The sequence below is a fragment of the Protopterus annectens genome, chromosome 17.part0, assembly GCF_019279795.1.
Source record: "Protopterus annectens isolate FY-2018-M chromosome 17.part0, PAN1.0, whole genome shotgun sequence".
NCBI classification, from domain to species: domain Eukaryota; kingdom Metazoa; phylum Chordata; order Ceratodontiformes; family Protopteridae; genus Protopterus; species Protopterus annectens.
In genome coordinates this window covers 617,813,797-617,839,252 of record NC_056751.1, presented here as the reverse complement: position 1 = coordinate 617,839,252, position 25,456 = coordinate 617,813,797, and the positions used below count along the sequence as shown (strand labels likewise).

General features: G+C 39.1%; 1 protein-coding gene across 1 annotated transcript in view; it reads right to left on the bottom strand.

Moving 5' to 3' along the window:
• The window catches only part of LOC122791475 (butyrophilin subfamily 2 member A1-like), a 797,187-nt gene that overhangs the window by 132,603 nt on the left and 639,128 nt on the right, over window positions 1-25,456 (bottom strand). Inside the window, exon 11 of the mRNA XM_044059218.1 lies at window positions 7,530-7,556. Coding sequence (XP_043915153.1) covers window positions 7,530-7,556 — 27 coding nt within the window. The remainder of the gene's footprint in view (window positions 1-7,529; window positions 7,557-25,456) is intronic.

Here is a 25,456-nt window from a genome sequence, read left to right as displayed (position 1 = left end):
TAAACTGAAATAAGATTTTGGTGGCTAGATCTTAGTTAGATAATAACTCTTATGACAAGAAACTACACCCTCAAATAATTTATATAGACTTCTATACTATTCTTTCAAATGAGTTTATAGTCAAATGGGTTTGACCAGTTGAGATTCAATCAAATGAGCATTCACTCGACTGAATGTTGTAAATAAATCAAAAGGTGCTTCAACAAAGTATTAGTTTAAGGGCATGCACATTCATATAACCAGCTTACTGTACATTTTATATTTTTTAGATTTTTCCCCCTAACAGATTTGTTTGTTTTTCAATTGAATTGTACAGGTTAAAGGTCACTAATGAATTAAAACAAAATGCAAGTGTATTACTCCAAATAATACCTTATAAGCACTTTCGTTCACTTCAATAACATGAACTTCGTCCGATGGTCTGATGAATATTATGTTACTGAAGTGAACAAAAGCACTTTTAAAGTATTATTTGGAGCAATACACTTGCTTTTTGTTTTAATTCATTAGTTTGTTTTTCGTTTTGCTGTAAGGATATAGGTCACATTAAAGGTGGGAAAAGCTTTAAAATGATTTATTCTGGTGTCATTTTTAATATCACAAAAAACTGGCATTTTAACAGGGGTGTGTAAACTTTTTATATCCAGTGTATGTATATAAATGCATACATACATACAAACATGGGAAAACAAACAATCTACACATAAATGAAAGCACATACTTGCATATATAAATAGACTGGAAAGCAAGCAAATGGATCATAAATAAAAATTACATAAACCTATGAAAAAAGAATCCACCTCAAAATTATATCACTCATGTAGGCTGAAGAAATCTTCATCTGATTTGACACTATCACAATCACCTACCAAGTCTACTAATTTCCAAGACATAGCCATAAACTTTAAAGATATTTCTATGACCTAAACACTACAAAAACCACAATGTTCCCAATAATAAACCTCTAACCTCTAACCTAATATATATATATATATATATATATATATATATATATATATATATATATGTATATATATATATATATATATATATATATACATATATAGTGCCTTCTGTGTGGAGTCTGCATGCCCTCCCCACAGTCAAGTGGCCTCCAAAAAACATGCGTGAATGGGCGCGCCTTCGCTGAAGGTTGGGCGTTGGGCTGGCAACTCTGCACCATAAAAATCTACTGCCAATCATTAGCGGACCGGAATTCCACTGTAGTGACCCCTAACTGGGAAAAGCTGAAAAAAAAAAAAATATATATATATATATATATATATATATATATATATATATATATATATATATATATATATACACATATATATACACACATATATTAAATTCGTCCAACTTCAGTAACTACTCTAAAACCCATGCTATCAGTAGCAAAATAAAATAGTCTATAGAAACACTCACACAAATTCGATACAAAAGAAAAAGTCAAAAACAAACAAATAAAAATAACTTCAAGTAGTCTAATCCACAATAATAATAATAATAATATGAAGATCAGCACATGGTCATATGAATTTTGTTTACTTTGTTTTATGTACACTTATTGAAATGAAGTTCAGTCTAAAATTAATGAATGGAACTACAGCATTTCAGTGAGATTACTAACTACCAGAGATAGGTGAATGTTTCCTTTTCTCCTGTATTGTTTCATCTTTGTTTTGGCATATTTAAGTTAGCAGGGGTTTGGGAAGTGGAGAGTGGCTTAACCCCCTGCAAAAACACTTCAATTTTTCAATTGCCTTGCTGAATATTTCTATAATTTGATATATTTCATGTGGGAAGACAGAATTCAAAGTAAGTACTTAGTAAATAGCAATTCCCTATAAACCGATATAATACACATACACACACACATGTATATATATGGACATCAGCTGGGTTTAAGCACCCTGTGTTTCTAGACTACAGATAAAGAGTCCACTTATGCTGTGCTGATGAGGCTATAGGAAGGCCAAAATGTGCATGTCCACAGCTAGTGGCATTTGGCTTTGTTGGTCTGAATCTGTCCATAAAGACTTAAAAAGGAGAAAATAAAAAGTCATGGACATTCAGAAGCTATTTAGCTGAAACACTTGATGCCCTTAAGGAGGTCATTTGCATATATCCCATGGGCCTTTATTACAGGAGTATTTTAAGGTATTACACATCGATAACTGAAAATTCTAGCTTGGTTAGGTTTTTCTTGTAGTTTATGTTGATATCTATCTATCTATAGGTTGCTGTTTTGCACTTTTCCTTTCTTTTTGTTTTCTTTTGGTTCTGTTGATCAGCTGGTACGTTTTTGTTTGGTCGAGTGTGCTGGTATCTGCAGCCATGGTGTCCATTATGTTCATGATGTGTGGAATGCTCAAATGTAAGCTTTTTTACTCCTGGGAATGGAATGCATGGAAGCTCGGCCTTCAGTGATGAGTCGGGGCTGGATGCAGAAGGGGAGGCTGAAACCTTGTCTACTTGCTAGATTAGTTGATTGGACTTTTCCCATGAATCTGAGCAAATCAGAATGGGTTTTGGGACACTGCTGATGGGTTTTGGAGTTCATAATGATGACAGTATCTTTGTGGATGGTGAAGACTGAGGAAAGGAAGGAAGGATCGTTTGACTGGTTGCAGCCATTGGGTCCGGACAGCGGATGAACTGTTTGTAGTGTTGGTTGATTAGGAATGGGTTTTGGATGCTGCTTGTGCTACAATGGGAGATGTGGGGGTTGAGACTTCTGTTCCTTTGGTGGTTTTGAAAGGTCTGGACTGGTTTTTTGCTGTTGCCTGTGCTAGAAGGAGAGCTGTGGCAGTTAATATGCTTCTGTGCCTTCAGTTGGCTTGTTACTTTTGTTGTTAATATGTCTTGTGTTTTTTGTGCTACTTGTTTGTATGTTTTTGAGCTTGGAGGACCAAAATTTTGCTCATCTATACACTTTTGTATGAGTTGAATGACAATAAAGTTATTTCTGATTTCATTAACAAAATAAACTGTAGTGCCATTTTTATGTAAATGTTAGTTTGTGCAAACAGATGATTGAGAGACTTTCAGATTGATCAACAAAGATAAGTGGCTTTTTGGCAGGGCTATGAATTTGTGTGTTAGTGTATGAATATGCGTGTTAAGGTTAGAGTAGGAGTTAGGTAATGGGGATAAATTTAGTGTAGGTGTGAGAGTATGTGCGTTAGGGTTTGTGTATGGTCGGGTAAGGGGATAGATTTAGTTTTGTGTGTGCATGTGTGTGTGAGTCTGTCTGTGGTACTTTTTTTAAGGTAAGCTGTAACTCCTACGATACCTTAACACACATACATGCACATATACTCACCCGTACATTTATAGCCCTGCCAAAGTGCCACTTATCTTCATTGATCAATCTGAAAGTTTCTCAATTATCTGTTTGCACAAACTGCCATTTGCACAAAAATGGCACTGCAGTTCATTCCATTGACCAAATGAGCATTCAACCAAGTGAACTGTGAGTATGCACACACATACAGCTAGATATATATATACATATATATATATATATATATATATATATATATATATATATATATATATATATATATATATATATATATATATATGTATACACACACACACACACACACACACACACACACACACACACACACACACACACACACACAGACACACACACACACACACACACACACACACACACATTAGTTATTAAAGGTGTGTTTCTTATGTTTTGTTTTTGGAGGCAAGAATAACTCCTGATCCCTACGTCACTTTTTATTTACTATATGCTAACTCCTGGACCACATATCCTTAAGGAAAAACTGAATAACTTATTCCCAAAGCATTGCTGTCTTTCCATTTACTAGCACAACATGTTTTTGATCACTGGTCTTTCCTCTATGACTGCATGAAATATGGGCAGATGATCTCTAAGTCTGATCCCTGTATAAAATATGTGGGAATATCACTTATCATCCCCACATCTCTTCTTATTTAGTATATGCTAACTCCTGGACCACATATCCTTAAGGAAAAACTGAATAACTTATTCCCAACGAAGTGCTGTCTTGCCATTTACTAGCACAATATGCTTGTGATCACCGTCCTTTCCTCTATGACTGCATGAAATATGGACGGATGATCTCTAAGTCTGATCCCTGTATAAAATATGTAGGGATATCACTTATTTAAAATATCATACACCATAGCAATAAGAAATAATTTTCATGACAACTGATGAAGCCATTCTTCATAAATGGGTCTCTACCCTACACTAAATGATATTTTACATAACTAACGTATCTAACACCAGACCTCACATATTCCATTTGTCCATTTTTGTGCTGGCTAGTAGATCTTTGCAGATGTAACATATTACTACAGTGGTCAGAATACAAATGACTAAATGTTGAAATAGAGCTTGTAATATAGATGAGTACTACTAAAACTGAAAGTTACACTGAGTAGTAAAAATTAGCACAATCCAGTTACAAAGATAAGTTTGAACAAATATTTTTATGTAGATAAGCACTAGTGAAAAGAACAATTCTGTTAGGTAGTGGCGGTGCAATGCAGATGCCTCATTAATATTAATGAGATGCGGAATCTCTTGTTATGATCTGGAAGCCAAAGTAGCTACACTTTTCTTTCCAGCTAAAAAAAACATCTATTCCTAAAGTGCTGGACTTTGTTTTCTGGGAACATTTTAAAATACTGTATACTCTTCCATATCATGATAAACTATAAAGCAAAATGTCACAGCTTCATTTAGGAGAATATATTTCTCTTTCTCCCATGTCCTGTAATAAGTATTGTTCAAAGCAGTGCTACTGTCAGTGTTACATGCACAAGCAGTACAACAAAAATACACATTATAACAGAGCTGTTTATTAACTTGGTAACTCTGCTTGCTGTTGTATGTATCCAACCCCTGACTAACTCAGAATAGTGCCTGTTACCACCATATATCACTACTGTAGTAACAGTGTGTGTCCTGTCATCTTTTCTTTTTCTATTCTGCACTACAGTGTCAATTTTTGCACTTCAGGATAAAATACAAATTGAACATTCACAGCTATATTTGGAAAATGACTGCAATGTCAAATGTTGTTTTTTAGTATATTTTTTTAAATACTAGCTCTCTGTCTCAAATAACTCAGAATAGTTCTGTTACCACTGAACAACACTCTGTTGATAACGTATGGTCTACTCTTTTTAATTCAACTCAAAATATCAAATGCTAGTTTCTGCTGTCATTCTAAAATGTCACATCATGCTTTCCTGTCATGATAAAATACAAAGCAAAATACTACAGAACACCACCATTTATTAAAATGTGTCTTGTATCTCTTTTTTCAGTGGTACACCTTCAAATGCCTCTTTCTGCAGTAATTTTAAAATAATGTGTCTTCCTCCTGCTTCATGTTAAAATGTACAGAAGAATATCATAGTGACACAAAGAAAGCTATGCTTCCTCATTTATTGTGCAGTAGTATGTGCTAGACAAAATATTGCTAATGGTATTAGGGAATAGTGTTATGTTGCTTATAACCTCTTTCTCTTGATTTTTTTAACTCAATCGTATAGTGGCACTAGTGGGTTAAATTGTACTTTATGTAGTTACTGTAAAATGCTGTATCACATTTCTTCATCGTGGCACAATACAAATCAAAACATTACAGTTCTTCTTGGAAAAGTACACCAATGCCAAATATTGTTTTCTGGAATCATTTTTAAACATTGCACATTCCATCTTTATCCACACTAATTGTAAATCAAAATAGTTCACCTCCGGCCAAGACCTCCCATAGCTTCTCTGAGAATATTGCTTGTTACAACAGAATACTAATAATTGCATCCCATGTCTTCAGTTTCAACAATACAATGTAGCATGCTGGTTTCCATACTGCTTTTAGAAATGCTGCAGCTTACTTCTCAAGCATGATGAAATTCAAAGCAAAATGTCAACCGTCACCTTGGAAAACTGCCAAGACATCATTAACCAATACATCCTAACTCTGGAGCAGCACCTATGTACTGCTTCCTATGATGAATAACACTAACCATAGTTCTAGGTAGTATTTATGGATGGGCTGTTATCTAAGATTAAAGGTTACCATAGGGTAGGTTACCTAAAGTTATTGATTGATTGATTGATTGATTGACTCATTGATTTTAATTGGTTGATTGGGAGGTGGGAATGTATATATTTTGTGTTCATTTTTACTGAAATTGTGTAAACCATTACAGATTTGATACCAACATGGGTGCCTTCAGTGATGTCAATCTTTCCTGGCAGCCCTGCCACCTAGATGAATCCACACATGGTCCTGTGACTTTTCTTTAAGGAAGAACTGCATAGTTCACCATTCATTTCACAATATTGATGAGACACCTCTAAACTGTTTTGTTACAGAAACAGAGAAGACTATAGATAGCCTTCATTTCCAGAGTACTAGGAAAAGCTTGCTGCCCTTTAGTTGCCAAGTTGTGTATGCACATACTGCAATCACCTGATAGTAGCTACAGCATAACCTAAACCACCTCTGCTGCCAAGGATTGTGAGATGACCAGTGATGTATGATGAAGTTTGCACCTATTTCTACCCAGCCAAAGAGATGGCAATGAATGCATAATCACTGTAGCTTAAATTTATTACACATACTTCGCCCAATTTTTTTTCACCTTACTGAAAAGTGATTCACCTCAGTTTCCTTCTTCATGCTATCCCTTCATTTTTTTTAGATTCTACACATACACAGTTGCATTGAGTGCAGTGATGGTTAATTTGTATCCGAGTTATCAACTCAAGTATATTTATATTGCCTGCTCCGAACTTGAGTGACATGCAGTCTTTTCATTTTATGAACAGCAACTTCATTGGGTGGCTTCTGCATCTACACTACAAAAGTATGTTCCAAGTCAAATGCTTACCAATCCTAATGACAGTTTCTAGTAAATTTAGCACACAGATGACTTAAAAATGTCTCATTATTCTATTATTCTATTAACCCTAATGTTTGATTACTGAACCCATGTTGGAGTCTTTAATTTCTGTGTTTCAATCGGTTTTCTATTGTGCCCTAAAGGAAGAAGAGAATTCTAAAACAGGACACAGTTAATTATAATGGAATTAAAAATAAAGTCTCATGCTTTCTAGGTATGGATTGTAATATAAGGCCCAGAAATGTCTAAACTCTAATATAAATATCAAAGCATTTTTTTCCAAAACAGAGGTTTTTCTTCCTAATATTTCAAATTCCTTCTTCATGGTTACCCTAGAAAAATATAGATTACCAAATTACTGGAATGTTTAGATATATTTTCTTAGGCCCTGCTACATTACTTTGAGGCAAATTAATAGAATAATTAAAATAAACCACAATGAAAATATTTCTACCAAAAGCTTTAAGCAGGCGTTGAATAGCCAGTTCAATTTCTTTAAATACTTGTATAATTTACTGGATATGTGTGAGGGATTTTTCTGATATACACATTTGAGGTCTGGATTTTATATTAAAACTGATAAGGTTCTTGAATCTTACCGTGATAAAAGCAGCATTGTCTCCATTCTTCAGCAACAGAAGCAAGCACAAGGGCAAATATAAGAGAGAGAGAGAAATAATCAGACATGCATTACAAAATAAACATCTAAAATACTTTAATTCAGACAACAGCTTACTTAAATCTCTACTTCTAATTCACCAGGAACTCAGACAGATACTGAAGTTGAAATATAAATATGAGTGTCATTCACATTCTTTTGACTTCTGGTTCAGCATGTACCTAAATGAATTTTCGAAAATGAGAACCTGAAATGTAATCATATTAGCAAACAGACATTCTCCATCAGGGTGTTAGTGTATCAGAACAGCCTGATAAAAAGAAGCCTGTGGCAGCATGGCAACATATTAAACAACCATAAAGCACGGGCAAAAAATGCCTTCCATATTAATTAACTTGCTCAACACAAATAAAATGTAACAGTTAATGGGTGGGAAAAATACACCCCAGGGATCACTTCATTGGCTCTGCTTGACAGAGGATCAGTTAATTAATCAATGGGGTGGCGAAAGCTGACACACTCTGGCTAGACTTTTAAATGCCCTCGGGCAGATAGCCTAGTACCTACCTATGAACCTATAAACTAAGTAACTGCAACAATAGCAGTTTCAAGGACCTTCGATTCCCTTTCCCCACTCCAACCTCTTTTTAAAAACCTGTGATTAGTATAAGAAAATAAATATATAAACAGAACTAATGGAACTACAGCACCAGACGTTACAAGGATACGTGTGTGTGTGTGTGTGTGTGTGTGTGTGTGTGTGTGTGTGTGTGTGTGTGTGTGTGTGTGTGTGTGTGTGTGTTACTCCTGCAATGGCCAACCCGTTAGGCATGCTACTGTTTGCATAATGTCTTCCAGTATGTGTATTGTAACAGTTTCATTTATTTATTTTTTCTTTATCATAAATGTTATATTCTAAACTGAATGGCAAACATTTTCCATGGCTGGAAAAATGTAATATGTAATTCAAATCCCATGCAATTAGTAACACAAGAAAAGCAGTTTCAGCAACTCAGACTGGTTCAAACATGATTAAATAACATGTAAAAATAGTTTTATCCCTTCCAAATATTATCTTCTGCATATACAATCTAATGTCAATTTTCAGTCCTGTAACAATGATCTATGGATACAGATTCAAGGTGTTATAGGCTCCTCCCTCTTATGCTACGAACCCTCTGGATTACTTTAGTCTTGGTAAAGAACTATTCAATTTACTATAATTCAGATTTCAAAAATCTTACAAATTAACATGTTTCATTTGGACAGCATGAATACATAATATTTAGCTACAGAAAGTTCAGTGTTATTTTTTTTTTGTACTAGGACAGCATTCATATACTAGCAGCTAGCTGCTTTCAGTGACACTAAAGCATTTCTTTGAAAAGAATTGCCAGGATAATTTAAATAGTGTGTATCATGGCTCTAGTTATGGACATCAGCATTCCTTTCTTTGCGGCAATAATGTCTGTACAAGTTATGAGATATGAGCCTCTGTATCCCTACTCTCCACTCCATTAAGGCATAATGTACATATTACAACTGAATTTCTTTTTTCCTTACAGCTAATAGAATATAGCACATAAAAATTAAGTAAGGGAATTCACAGATCTTTGAGCAATGTTAATCCTCTTTAGATATATAGCCCTATTAGTATGACCAAACCTCACATATCTGAAGAGCAAGTCCTCCCACAGTCTTCTAAGCAGGTTAAAACATGAATTAGTGTCACTACTAAGTACCCTTTTCAATCATAGCCTAACCACAGGCTTTATTATTGTGGAATGGAGAACAGCAACAGTTATTCCGCTACACAAAAGTGGCCTAGCAACAGACCCAGGGAATTACAGACCCATAAGTCTGACCAGCCTCATCTGTAAGGCCATGGAACATATCATTATGGACTTCATAAATAAAGACATAGGTGACCTCCAAACCCTGGATCCTACCCAATTCAGCGTCGTGAAGGGCAGATCCTGCCTGTTAAATCTGGTGGATTTCCTTGAAAGTGTAAACAAGGCAATTGATGAAGGCGAATCTGTGCACACAGTATATCTTAACTTGGAAAAGGCTTTAAACACAATCCCACATTCAGGCATTACCGAAAAACTTAGTAAACTGAATATAAACCCCTTTGTTGTAAGATGGGTTGCCAACTGGCTCACAAACTGGACACACACTATCAAAGTGGGTGACTCCACAACAAACAGCAGACCTGTCAGTGCTGGGCCCCCTACTATTTGGTATATACTTTTCAGAAGTTCAGGTCAAAACTAAAGGCTTGTGGCTGACCAAGTTTGCTGATGACTGCAAACTAGGTGCAATCATTGAATCCCCAAATGAAGTCAGTACACTCCAGGATGGTCTTACACAGAACAACGACTGATGTATTAGTCACAGACTCAAACTGAATGCAAAGCAATGTATTATCATTTCCTTCAGCACAAACAATGTCCCTTCACACTAAGAAATCAATAACAATACCCCAAGTACCCATGAAGTGGTAAGGGACCTGGGATCACAGGTTGCCCACAACATTAACTTCGACTACCACGTGTCTACCATTGTAAGGAAAGCTTTCCACATAGCTCACTTGATTAGTAAATTCATCACCTACAGAGCAAAAAAAGTTATAACCCCCTTATACTCGGCAGTTATCCGGCCCATAATTGAGTATAATGCCCCACTCAGTATGTACAGTACTAAGCACCTACAGCAATTAGAGAAACCTCAGAAGTTTCTAACAAAGAAGATCAAGGGCCTCTAGCATGTGTCTTACACAAACCAACTAAAATCCCTGTCACTATATTCCGTATCATATAGACTTTTTAGGAGAGACTTATGCCTGACCTACAGAGCAACCCAAGACCCAGACCTAATGAGCTTACTGCATATCTGTAAATCAAAGGGGTCTAGGACTACCCATTCCAGGGACTTAAATATGGCCTGCGACTTAAATAGTACACACTGAGGGACAGATTTATCTCCCAGCAACTGCCATGTCTTTGGAACAGGCTAACAATTTATGTGAAACAGAGCACCTCTATGACACTGTTCAAGTGGAACCCAGATGAGTGGATGGGGAACCATAAATTCTTATCGGGGATAGCACCCACAACACTTCTGGACATGGGCAGTCATCACTAAATGTAGTCTTGGGTACTGACTAGTACTTCTACTGTATCACATTGGGTTGAAACACCTAGGCTTAAAATGATCTCTAGATCGATAACCTAGTAATCTCCTATGATCCTATGATCCAATGGTTGCCCAAGCAAATGATAACTTTTCAGACAATTCATAGAAAAAGTTATTAGTGTAGGGTAGCTACCATCCCAAAACAAAGGCTAATAAAGGAGCTAAGGAACTAGACAAAGCTGCCTAAGAGGTCCATGGTTCATACTGATTTTCACCTGTGCATTCTTTAAAGAAGTGAAGTAGGTAAACATAGATGCCTAAGAACCAACCAGGAATTAGGAAAGAAGGTTTCCCATCCTAGTATAAACTGATGACCTTTTCAAGGTATCAGCAACTTACAGTACCTTAAATAAGCAATTGTCAAAAGTAGAATAGCAGATGAGAGATAATGAATTGTGAATAAATAGATGCATCAAAGATTATGATTTATAATGCAAAATGACAACAATATAAAATGTATCTAAAAGGGGATCAGAACGAATGAGTTATTTCTAATAAATAGCAGGAAAAAAATGTAGAAGCTATAGAAACCAAAGTAGATGGCACATGCATTAGCCAGGGGTCCAGGGAAGTAAATAGTGTGTGAAGAAATAGCCAGGGAATTGTTATGGCTAGGCTTGTATAGGTCTTAGGGCTGATGGCCTAGTACCAACCTATGAACCTATTATATTGATTAGATATTGAGTACATGCACACATAAGTGGCAAAGTGGCACAGTGAACAGCATTGCTGCATCACAACAAGAGTTTTTCCAGCTTGAGTCTTACCTGGGGTGCCTTCTGTGTGTAGTCTGCATGAGGTCCTTGTGTCTATATTTTTTTCTGGGTACTTTGGTTTCCATACTCATCCCCAAGAAATGCAGGACATGTATCAGTAACTATAAATTGTCTCTAGGTGTTTCTGCAGTGTGTGTGAGTACAACATGGAAGCAAGGTCTGGCAATCCACTTCAATTTCCCATTTGCCTGGATAACAGTTGCTGCTAGCAGTGTACCTATAGTAGTCAAATGCTACTAGTAAGGATGGATTGGTGGATGTGGACACAACTTAAAGGCCCTATTAGAAACCACCATGCAATTACATTGTTTAAACTATTTTAACTCTGTACATTATATTATATTCATATAATATCCTCATGCATGATTCACTATATCTTCAGTGGTTGGCTTCTTCATTTCCTGTTCTATCCTATCCTAGCCTATCCTATCCTATCCCTAACTCCCCATTTGATTTCCCTTTAGGTTTTCCCTCTCATTCCTGCTGGTATGATTTTCGCTCTTGTAGTATTCTAATGCCAACTTCCATTACCTTTCCATTTTACCCTCTCCTCCTTTCCTCTTTCTAGCCAGCTTCTGACATCCTCTCCCGATGTCCAGGAGCCTCTTGTGTAATTCATGCTCCTGTATTGTTTTTTTCCCTTGCAGTTTTGAGTGACAGTGGGTTTAACTTCAGGACTCAGTAGTATGATAATGTTCATTTCTCCTTCTTTCTTATCAAATGCTAATCTCTTTCCTATTGTGCCATATATAGAATTGCAAAATATGCTAAGTCTCCTTTTGAAATATGACTCCTCAAATCTTCTGTGTCTATTTCCATACTTCTTTTGCCCACCAACAGTCTAGAATGTGTGCATCATTCCTGCTTCTTCCCTTGACACCTCTAGCATCTACAATCCTCCATTCTGCCTTCCTTACCAATCTCATGGAGGTTAAATACAATATATGGAACATTCTAAAGCTTTGATCTCCCACTCCATGTACTTTCTGCATGTGCCTCAATGCCTGAATTGCCTTCTGCTAGTGTCTTGTAACTCCTTTCTATCCTTCCTCCTTTCCCCAATCCCTTCTCATTTTCTTTCCTTTGACCTTGTCTCTTCTTTCTTTTAACACTTTATAAATATGTTTGGCCCTTTAGTTCCATAATCTCTTCCATTTCCACCAATAGGCATGCTCTCTTTATTTTGCCTTTCTTCCCTGCCTTCTGCTTTTTCCTGCTGTCATCTCTGCATTCTTTTTCCGGGTCTCCCTGAGTACAGAGCAGTTTCACCACTGTGCCACTGATTTCTCTATTAACTCCACAATTGTTTTGAATCTTTCCACACCATCCTTTTCACTGCATACCAAATCTTCATCTTGAGTTATTCCAGTTCTTCATTTTCCTTTCCTAGCTTTGCCTCCCACTCTGCATTTCTACATATTTGTTGATGTTTCTTGTACCCCATTTCATGCATCTCAGCTCCTTTAATGCTGCTTCATTCATGTCTTTTAGTAAGTTTCTCCACATCTCCTTCTACAGTACTCTCTTTGGCATAACCTTATCCTCATCAGTTTATATTCAGTGAATGATATTACCTGTTAGTGCACAAATTGTGATACATGGGACCCCCCAGCCCCTTTTTCCTATGCATTCCCATTTTTGCTCTGCTCGCTCTTTTCCACTTACCTTTACTGACGTAGTCTCCTATGCCATTTTGAATTAGCTGTACCCCTTTGCCCCTGGGGGGGTCTATTTGTATATTGTTGAGTAGATGGAGGAATATTAGTAGTATCACCATCCTTGCTGTATTATTTCTTCCAAACAATGTATAAGTTTTCTCTCCCCACCCCTGGAGAGTATCCCTTATATTTTTCCAAGTTCCTTTAGATTGTTTCCTGATTGTTTCTCTCACTGTGATCCCAACGTTAAGCCCTAGGTACTTGGGGAGCTCCACTTCTCCTATCCCACCTATTCCCCTTTTCCCTTCTCTTCTCCTAATCTTACTTCCACTGTCTTTTTGTTGTTGCACCTGAGTCCTACCATTCCCTTAATCTTCTCAAATATTCCTTTTTAGTTCCCATTACTGCACCAACATCATCTGTAATTAACATTTACATTAGCATTCAGTCATCTGCATATCACCCCTTCCTTTTCTTCAAGCATTGCTAAATTGTGTCTGACTTCTACTGCCAGCTCCTCAGTCACAAGTGTCAACAGACTTGGGGATAGAAGGCACCCATGTCTGGTCTGCCTCTCTATCCTTATTTCCTTGGATATTCTTCCATTTATGAGTATTTTAGTTTCATGGTCCTGATATTTGGCCTGTATCCAATGTATTAACTTTTCTCCTACCTTCCTTTGCTGCAGTGTCTTCTGTAGCAATTCCTACTTTGCCATTTCAAAGGTCTTCTGCAGGTCAAAAAGCAAATCTCACTGTTACCTTCTTGCTTCTATTGCTCCCATGTGTATAAAGTCCAGCAGGTCCCAACATTTTATATGCATTCCTTCCCTTCATGAAGCCATTTTTCCTGCTTGTATAATTTCTGACAATACTTCATCCAGTCTTCCTGTCAATTCCTTTGCCAAAATCTTGCTATCTACATTAATCAAAGAAATAGACTTATAATTTCTCACTTTCACCTTCCCCTTTCAGTAGCATGGTTATACTGGCCCTCATCATATGTTTACTTATTTTACCTGAGTCGGATTCTCTTGTATTACTCCTCTAGGACATTCCACATTTCCTCCTCTACCCACTTGTAGAACTCTATAGAGAATCCATCTGGCCTTCAAGCTTTCTTTTCCTCTGTCTTATATCTGGATTTCATCCCTTGTCTCTTCTGCATTCATCTTAGGTTCACAGGTTCATAGGTGTGTACTTTGCTAATAGCCCTGGAGTCTTTACAAGCTTGGCCCCCAAAAATTGGTCAGGCACCATGCCACCCGATGTTAGTTCACAGTGCCCCTATCCGATAGGGCAACTGGAGTGATCCCTGGGGTGAACTTTCTGTTACCCATCCACTCATCAAGATTTCTCTTTAAGAGGGCCAGTGAGGTGCTCTGCTTGACATGAATGGGAAGCTTAATCCAGAGTATGGGCAGTCTTTGGGAGATGAACCTGTCCCTCCAGCATGTTCTGTTAATAGTATTAATGAGGTTGTGATCTCTTGAGCATGTGGTGTGGGACGATTGGGATTTCCTTAGGTGTAGCATGTCAAGTAGGGCTGGGTTGGACATGGCTTTGTAAGTCAAGCAGAGATCACCTCTAAGTAGATGACAAAAGACTGAAAACAGCTGAAGTTTCTTGAGTTTGTCCATGTAGGACATGTGTTTAAGTCCTAGGATCCTTTTTGTGAGGTACTTTTGTGGCATCTCCAGCTGTTGTAGGTGTCTAATTAGGTACATGCCAAACAGGGTGCTATATTCAATGACTGGTCTATTGAGGGGATGAGTAGAGAGGGATGATGACCTCTTTCTTCCTGGATCCAAAACCTTTGGTAATAAGATGTGCCACATTGAAGGACTTTCTGACCACAGTAGCAATGTGGTGGTCGAAGGTGAGGTGGCTGTTGACCTGGGTGCCCAGATCTCTTATGGCCCTTTTAGTATTCAGTAGGCTTCCATCAACATGGTAACTCATGAGAACTGTTTTTTTTCCAAAGGGGATGATAACTCATTTTTTGGTGATAAGCTTCAGGCCATGGTTCCAACTCCATTCATTGGGCTCAGAGAGGCCCTTTTGTAGGATGTCCGCATCACTTGTGGAGTTGATAATGACTGCTAGCTTGCAGTTATCAGTGAACTTGTTCAGCCAGAGTCCTTCTGTGTTGGTTTGGACTTCTGAGAAGTAGATGCCAAACAGGAGAGGGCCCAGGACCAAGCCCTGAGGGACTCCACTCATGACTGGTCGACAGTCTGACTTGGAATCCGCAACTTTCTCTCTGTGGGTCCTGTTTGTGAGTCAATTTGCAATGCACCTAGTGATACAGGGATTGATGCCTAGTTTATGAGTTTATCAATGATACCTGAGTGGGGAATAGTATCAAAAGTCTTGACCAGGTCGAGGTAGGCTGTATGCACTGCCCTACCCTCATCCACAGCCTAGGTGACTACCTCAAAGAAGTCAACCAAGTTCAGCAGGCAGAATCTCCCTTAACAAAGCCAAACTGTGTGGGGCTGAAAGGTATGGAATGAGTTGTAACCTGGGAGTGCAGGGGTGCTTTCTGTCTCTTTAAACAGAGTCTCCATTACAACACAGATGTTGACATTCTCCATTTTGAGGTGAGCTTCGAGTGAGTGTATCTTGAGATTTAGACTTCTAGCATTGAGAAGCAGGACCCTCAGATTGCATTTGTTTGTAGCTGTTACGGTGGAATTTTGGTCTTTGGAACAATGTATATAAAAAAAGGTACAATAGGGGTGGCAAGAGCCTTAGCTAGTACCTGGAATCCTGGGGTGACAGATGCAGGCAGTCTTTGGCAAAGAATTGAGCTCTGTCAATCATGTCATCCCATGCAGACAGATATTGGATCCCCTTAGAATGACACCAGAAACTTAGCCAATTGGTGAAGTAAATCATTTTCTGCTCGTATTGTGGTATAATTTTGGGTGACGGTCGAATACTGTTCAGGGCTAGGGTCATACCTGCCTGGACCACATAATCCAAGAGTTCCATCACATCTCTTTTCATGTAATCCAGAGAGGTACATCTCAGGTCATTCACACCCACATGGACAATGACTGAGTCATATTTGTACTTGTTGTGGAGTGACCTGAGTGCATGTGTTATGTGGCAGATCCTAGCACCTGATAGACAACTGACTGTCACCTTCTCCTTGTTCGACCTAGTGAGTGGGACCACAGTGTGCCTCACAATTGAGTCTCCTATGATTAGTACATTGGGCAAAGAGTTTTGCCTTAAGGGCTTAGGTTGAGGAGCATACTGTGATGGTGAGCTATGTGTTCTGGGGTTGATGTTGTGTTGTGGTGATTGAGTGAGTTTCTGTCTTGGGGATGTCTGTTGTTTGGGTAAATTTTTATTGAGAGCCTTCGCGAAGGTGGGTGTATGGTTTGTGTTTCTATGTGTGGGTTGTGATGGTGTTTTGGAGGGCTGTGTGTTCTATGTAGTGAGTTGCAGGTGTTGACCTTCTCCTTTTGTCCAGCAAGTCCGGTCTTGTTGGAGTGTGCACTGCTTCCAGTTTGGTAATATAAGTGCATCTGTCATATGTATGAGTGTTGGGAGGTAAGAGGAGAGAGTTGTCTGTGTACATTAGATAGTTGCTACACTGTCTCAGAATGCCCGAGTGCACCAGGTTAGCAGGAGAAAGCACAAGAAATTGACCTACAATCATATCAGGAGGGGTGGTCATAACTAATAAGTACTGCTGCTGTTACTGCGTAGGAACTGCTAGTCCTGATAGTACCTAAGTGTGCTACAATAAATGCTACAAAAGGCTATTAAAGTGCTAGCCAATTAAGCTAATTGAAGTGCAAGAAGTAAAAGAACAAGCAAGTTCTAAGGGAAAAATTGAAGAGCAGACTTTCTGGCACCAGTAATAGTTTACCTCAGCTGAGTGCTGCTGCACAGTGCGTAAACCTGTGCAAACACAGCCTTTTAAACCAGAAAGTTGAAAGGGATGGAAAAACTGCCTGCCAATACACTACAATTTCTGGGCCAGAAGCCATTCCTCTTGTGGTAGATAGGCTACCTAGTGCTTACCACTCCCAATGATAAGTTAGAAGGCTTCTCTCCAACACAGAAAGGTGTTTGGGGCTCAGAAACTTACAAAACAGTCCTGGCTACAGCAAATCTCTATCTGGACAAGACTAGTTACAGGAAATGCAGGAAACAAGCTTCTCTCCTTGTTCATCCTTCAGTATAAATTGCTCCGCATTCTTTCCCCAGTTTCATTCTGATACATCTGTTCCTTCCTGCAGTATGTCTTGAACATTTCCCTGATTAACTTGTACTCTTGTAAATTTTATCCATCTCTTTCCCTTATCCTCTGTACCCTCTCTCTCTCTCTCTCTCTTTGTTTCTTCCTGTATTTCCTGGATAGCTGTTTCCCATGTATCTCCCCCACTATCCACCAGAAGTCTCATCAGTACTATTGTTGAATGTCTTGTTCTGTAATCATTTTACACTATAATTCAAATCGTATTGCTTTTTCTCTTATCTATAGTGCTTCACTGCTTTCCTTCTAATTGTATTTCTTGCAGCTTTCTGCTATACCACAGTTAGCTCTCTCCAGCTGATCAAGTACTCTTCCTTCTTTCCTTCTGTGCTCATTAGCTTTCCTCTGACAGTGTCCTTGATCCCATCCCACCAATGCTCTTCCATGTATCCCTATCTTTCATATTGTAAAAAAAAAAAAAAAATGAACAAGCACAGGAATCTGTCAAGTTCCAACCTCACCACCATAGGAAAAAAAAAATAAAAAAAAATAAACTAGTGTTGTTAAGCTCAGTCACAAAAATTTCCAAAACATGTGAAACCCAGGTAATGTTCCAAAGTAATAAGCCTTTATTCATCACAAACAAGCGATCCTCAGAGACAAAAAATCTGAAAAATTTTAACAAAATTAATCATATCATCTTTTATATAGTTAAAAATAGGTGTTGAAAATGTATGTATTGTTTAATTTTAAACCAGGCTATTCAAGGCAAACACTATAAACATGGCTGTAAAAGTGCATTTTAGTGAAATAAGTACCCACCCCACACACTGCTACTGATTAGATCAAACTAAATTCTACAGTAGTTAAAGAAAACACTACCTATCTATTTGCAACCCACATTCCGAAATCAGTTATTAAGAAAAGTATAAAATATACATAAAAAGATTTTTAACTAAAATCGCTTTCAGCTATCTAATGCAATAAAGCCTTTATCAGGTCTGCGACAAGAACTAAAATCAAGAAAAAACACATAGCTATCTAACCATAAACATGATCTAACTATAACTAGAACACTGCCTAATAATATCATCTAGTAAATATCCATCCATGTGTATTAGTGTGTAGAAGCAATTAAGTAATTAACAGATCAGAAAAAAATGTCAGTACTTTGCAAAAAAAATTTTTTTATGTTTACAGCCCTAAAACATGTTTATACAATGAAAACTATTAGGAAAAAATATACAAAAATACAGAAAATAGTGGATGAAGAGGAAGATCAGAGGGAGATTGTGTCTCAGACTGACAGGTAGTCAGAACCCTCCTCATAACTTCAAAGGCAATCCATCCCTGCTCCAAAGAACTCCCCAGATCCAACAGATGAGTTGTCAGAGCCAATGGAAACTTCAGAGCAGAAGATTGAAGCTCTGAAGCAGAGGTAGGAGCCGAACTTACCCATGCTGAGGCCCTACTGCAGATCCTACTGGAGAGTGTCGGCTCCCAGAGGTCCCCTGCTCTGATTGGGAGGAAACACTCAGGGCAGATACTGGATCCAAGGAAGCTACGAGTCCCAGACCCGATACAGACACAAGCTGGATATCTGAATCTTGCGGCTCTGATATCAAGGACAATTAGAGGAGGAGCTGGCACTGAGAGAGAAGGATGTGTCTGATTCTTTGCCTTTGGGCTTGGATCCAAAAATAATTTGGCTAAAGATGGTGTCAAGTCTCTACACCACCCTATCCACATGTTCATCACAGACTCGTGGTGGTCCGATTAGAGACTTGGATCTGGCTATAAAGGGTGATGAGACCTGAGTGGACTGGTTCCAAGGAAGGTTATCAGCTCCTATATCTGAACTCAGAGGGTAGAGCCATCTTCTGGGCTGAGGGTTTTTGCTGCTCTGAAAACACCTTGGATCCAACTTGGGTTGTCTGCTCTGATATTTCTTTTTGAGCTGACAGTTTGATAGCTTTCTGCATTGGCTCCGTAGAAGCTCACTTTTTCGGTTTATCCAATTTTTCAGACTTTTCAGATTTTGAAGATTCAGACAATATAGCCTCAGAAAAAGGCGTCTTGGTCAGACCCTTTAAAATAAGTTGGAGCATGACTCTTGTAAATGAAGATGCCCAAAGCAATAAACACGTAGAATGTGCGAATTGCTAAGGCGCATCTTCTTCTTCTTTTCACATTTCTTGAAGCCTAAGGGCTTCCCTTCCTGCTTTTGAGACATACCTGAAAGAAAGAAAGAGATAAGGAGAAACAGAGCACACACACACACACACACACACACACACACACACACACACACACACACACACACACACACACACACACACACACACACACACACAGAGTCCTCTAATTTAAATGGACAGAAAAACTTTTTTTTTCTTTTTTTCTAAAATTAAAAAGGGAGTAAGGGGGAAAGTGTTAGAACATCCTCTAACTAAAATGGACATTCATTAGACATCATCTAATTTAAATGGATGCTAACTACTAAGAAAGAGAGAAGAAAGACTAACCAACAGTTGCTAAAGGTAGAATAAAAAAATATTTATGATAAAGGTTGTTTCTGAAGTTTTGGAAAGATATAACAAATTAGAAAAAGAATTAACACTTAGCTCAGAGCTTGCATCCAACCTCCTCGCTGTCTAGAAAATGAGATCTGAGGTAGCAAGAGGGTTGCATTATGGGTAAAAGAGGCCCACAAGCTTTGCTGAAGACCTCGAGCTAGAAAAATAGATCCAAACCATCAGTCAGAATAAAGGTGAGACTGACAGCATCACATCATGGGTTTACTATGAAGTATGAAACTCTAATGTCTGGCATTATTGACTGAATGTAATGGTCTATAATGACTTCTAGATTAAACCAGGGAGGACACATGATGACACCAGGAAGTGTCTATAAATATTACTCTAATCTATTTACAGAGTTAACAGTGTAGCAGATCTTACATCACAATGCTTTCTCTGACCAATAAGTTGAATAAACAAATGGCTGGAATTATTGAATGACTTCAGTCATTTATTATATATGTTGGGCAGGGAAAAATGAGAGACAACATCATGGGCAGTCCATAAACTCAGGAACGGGTAAGAGATATGGTTACGTGTATGCATATGTTTGTGTGTGTGTGTGTGTGTGTGTGTGTGTGTGTGTGTGTGTGTGTGTGTGTGTGTGTGTGTGTGTGTGTGTGCATGTGTGTGCATTTGGATGTTGGCATGTGTTGGGGGAATGAATAATTGGGTGCCTATGCTAAAACAATGCATCAGACACCATCTCTGATTAAAGCTACAGCAGCAAAAAATGACCTGTTATGAGTCGTGGTAATTACAGAACAATTCAGGGAGATAAAAATGATGTAATAATAAGGTCTTTCCTCATTGTATATACTGTGTTTCTGAATCACTGGTTTCTGTGACTGTACTTACATGCACTTTTTGCTGCAGCCTTGGTGCTTGTGGTCAGTTTTGTTTCTGATTCCTGGCCTAAATACAGCACATGGCCTAAATTCCTTGTGAATTATTCAAATAATATGAATGACTACCTCTTTATTATAAAACAAAGACAGTTAAGATGTGCTTTTTCTGAAACAGGTTAGAGTAAAGAAAGCAATTAACTGCCAGTAAGATACTGCAAATTAAAAATAAGGCAAAAAAAAAAAACTTTAATTGGTGAATTAAAGGCATATGCGACAATTGGAATCACAGTTGTTTTTTACAAGAAAGATACATAGCATGAATAACATGCCCTACACAAATCACCTCAAAACCCTATCCCTGTACTTTTATTTTCCCTGTCTATGTCTGGCATACAAGCCATCCCTAGATCCAACTGTGATGGACCTTCTACATGTCCACAAAACAAACAGCATCAGAATGACCTAATCTATGGACATAAAGCCTTGCTCGCAGTATAAAAAGACATGCTGGAGGGTCAGGTACCCTTACCGTTTTTCTCTCAGAGTTTGTATATTTAATTTACAGAGGAACAACATAAAAAAAGAATGATTTTTTTTTTTAATGTTCGAGTTTTCAGAAATTCGATCATATCATCTCACCAATATGAATTTCAAGTTTCTAAAAACTCGATCTAGTAACATAGATCCATGTCTCAGAGACTACCCCTTCTCTGGAACAGGCTTTCCATCTATGCAAATCAGAGTTCTTCCCTAACCCAATTCAAGCGTTAGTTAGACCAGTGGATGAGTAATCAGAAATTCACCTCTGGTCTGGCACCTAAGTCCCAAATGGACAGAGGCAGCCTGTTAAATGTTTCACTACCAAAGCACTATCCCATATATATCCCTTGAAATAATCTTAATGTTCCTAAACTTGTTAGATTAATTTGGGATGCATGGCCAAGCTTAAAAAGGCCCCTGTGATTGCTAGTATAGTATATACATATGAACCTATAAAGAAAATCTTCTACTTGTTATCCTAGCCTGTCCAGTTAGTTGTGATTGTAGACTGAAATTATTCACCCAACTTTTTGGAATTACGATGTGATAGTGAAAGCAAGAGGGAGAGAAAGAAAATAGTTTATCTTTTTTTTTTAATTAGCTAAACCACAGCCTGTATATTGTATTAACTGCATACAACATCCATAGATTTTAACCCAATATCTTATTCACTTGATATTTCCTGCCTTTGTCATCACCATGAACTGGACATTATTGCTAATTCATATTTTTTGTTAGCCAAACTTTTATCTCACAAAAAACATTCATATAGGAAGACTAACAAATTATAAATTATAACTTTCCTTCTCTGGATTTAAATAATCTCCCCACAAATCTCTTGAAATGATGACTTGTTATCTAACAAAATGTCAGAGCAATTTCACTGATCATTATTTTCTCTGCTAAGTGAACATGGACTCCAACATAACATGCCAAACTTTGAGTATTACTGCTGGAGGTGACATACCCCGGGATTCATGAAGCTTGCGCCAAGCGCAGGCATAGCGTCTGCAATCTAACACCAAATATGGCCGCCGAGTGATTCAGGTACAAGCTGTTTCCACGTACACTACCCGTGTACGCCACAGCTGCGTAGCTCCCGGTGCATGTATGCTAATTACCCCATGTGCAGCAGTGTAGCATACAAATGAAGGTATATAGCGATTCATGAAGTGGTGCAGGCATAGCGTAAGCATGCAGAAATGTAAATCGAAAAAACGGTTTACATTTTTTCAAACATAAAATCACAGACATGACAGCGGACCAAACTCACATATTATACTGTTAATGTATGCCAATGGCTAAATATATAGCCATTGGCATAAAAAAACATGCACAACACATAAAAAAGAACATTTAATGTCATGGCCACACTAACGCAAAGTAAAATCACAGTGCATCGGTGCACAAATGGGATCACAATGAAAATATATTTCTATATAATAAAACTGCAATGTAACACATTTCATGAATTCCCCATAATAGTCAATGGCACGCATGCTACACCACAACCATGGCGTAAGGGTTGCTAAGGGGCTGTGACAGTGTTCTGCACGGTAACTAGGAATTAGTAGTCAATGCCATGCAAATGAGATAAGTAATACTGAATCGCAAAATCCCTGCCGGCATAAGGCTGCACCTCACAGTGTAGTGGTACAACACCGAGGTGTGGCCTGGAGATAAAGATGACATCAAGAGAGGTGTGTGGCACCTTAGCTGTAAGCACATTGGAGCATGGCCAATCCAGCTTGCCTGTTGCTAAGCAAAGCCGCAGGATAAGTGTGTGGAAGTAGCGATGGCTTTGCTTAGCTGAGAGCACACAAGGTAACTGAAAGTGCATGTGAATGTGGAGGAAAACGGGCTCGAAACCCGATAGATGGCTGAACGCGGCATGCACTACAACTGAAACAGGAAGGATACGGGAAGACAATAAGGAAATGCTGCAGCATGGTAATTGGAGTACAAATGAGTAATTAACACCTAGGAACCCACAGTGGGCCATTGACAACCACTAACAAGCCTGCTAGCAGCTACCTGCAGAACAGGAAAGGGGAGGTGCTGTACTGCAAAGAGAAGAGAACTGTCACAGCAGAACAAAGCAAACTTGCAGTAGATCAGCTACATAACACATTTCGCTACACATGCCTGGGTTGAGAAAGTACAAAACAAGAAAGCCGGCAGCTGGATGCATGCCTGACAATGCGAAGGTAATCGGGTTGAAAAGTGAAGTAAAGGGCAATAGATGAATCATGGCAGCCAAGGTAAGTCAACACCAAAGGCCCCACACTAGCAGTACCTGCTGTAAAACCCATAATTAAGATACCCTGCAGCTGGAATTGCACATACTCACCCAATTTCACCAGCAGCATCCATTGCACAATAGTATAAAGTGTGAAAGCACCTCACACACACTTGTGTATTCCCAGACACTCTGCACCATTGGTGTATACAGACGGGGAACTTTTAATATGTATATGTTAGGGGCTGCCATAGCTTTGATTCACCAGCATGTGTTGGAGACTGACGGTAGTGTGGAGGATGATGCTGACAACCATCTCAGGCACATGAGGAGGAGAAGAGTGTTCAGACCCAGGGTAACCTGCCAGGGGACACATGATCTGGAGATAATAGAGCATTACAGGCTGGACAGGGCACCATACAGCAACTTGTTGAACTGTGCCGGCCACACCTCAGAGCCAGAAATAACAGAGGGGAACCCATTCCAGTGGACACAAAGGTATGTGTAAGCTTGAGAATACTAGCCACAGGTACCTTTCAAAGGCCAACTTGGGATATCATGGGGATCTCACAGGCATCAGCATCCAGGGTACTCCACCAGTTCCTGAATGCCATGTTACCACATGCCAATGAGCACATATACTTCCCCCGAATGCAAGAGGAGTTGGCCAGCAATATGCATCTCTTCCACCTTGTGGCAGACTACCCAGAGGTACTGGGTGCAATAGACTGCACGCACATACACATCAAGTCACCACCCGGTGAGCAGGGTAGGCGCTACATAAACTGCAAGGGATACCCCTCCATCAACTGCCAGGTTGTGTGCAATGCCCAGAGCATTATCATGGATGTGTGTGCTGGCAGCCCTGGAAGCTATCATGACTCCCACATCTGGCATGCCTCACAGCTGTATCAGGTATTTGCCAGGGGGGACATCCCATATGGCCACCTGGTGGGGGATGCTGGCTATTCACTGGAACCGTGGATGATGACTCCCATCAGAAATGCGCACACACCCATGAAAGAATGCCATAATGAGGCACACGCACAAACCAGAATCTTCATAGAGCATGTGTTTGGGATGCTGAAATCACGGTTCCATTGCTTGGACATATCTGGTGGAGTCTTGCAGTACTCTCCAGGCACATGTGCCCACATCTTCATAGTATGTGCCATACTACACAATATGATCCTGTGGAAACAGCTGCAGCAGGGACAGAATGGTGAAGGCCCTCACAGACCACCACCATTGCCAAGGGCCCCGCAGGCACAGAGGGACTCAGACCACGAACACCATGTGCCAGCCCCAGTAGGCAGATGGAGGCATGCCCAGTATGCCCATGCCTTGGAAAAGAGGGAACGTATAGCACACACACTGACAGTGTAGGCACCTATGGACTGACACCCTTCTCCACCTGCACACATAGTAAACATGGATGCACACACATACGACCACCTGTAAATTGTCATGTATAGGTGGTCTACTGTGTGCATCCTACATAGGCAGCCCTCAACTATTGTACACGCAACTGCCATTGGCACAAGGTAAGTCAATACCTGAATGGCCAATTAAGCTATCAGCATGTGTCAATACTGTATGTATATGTTCATAGGTACATGCCTAACTGCCCGAGGCCATTCATAAGCCTAGCCAAAATGTGTCTGTTGTTGCTACCCCATTGATTACCTAACTGTCCCTCTATGGAGCAGAGCCAATTGTGGGATCCCTGGGGTGTATCCACTGTTCTTCACCCACTCTGCAAGGATTTCCTGGAGTGTTGGTGAGGGGCTCTGTATAATGTAATCAGGGATGTAGTTCCAAAGCACGGGGAGTACCCGTGACAGGAATCTGTCA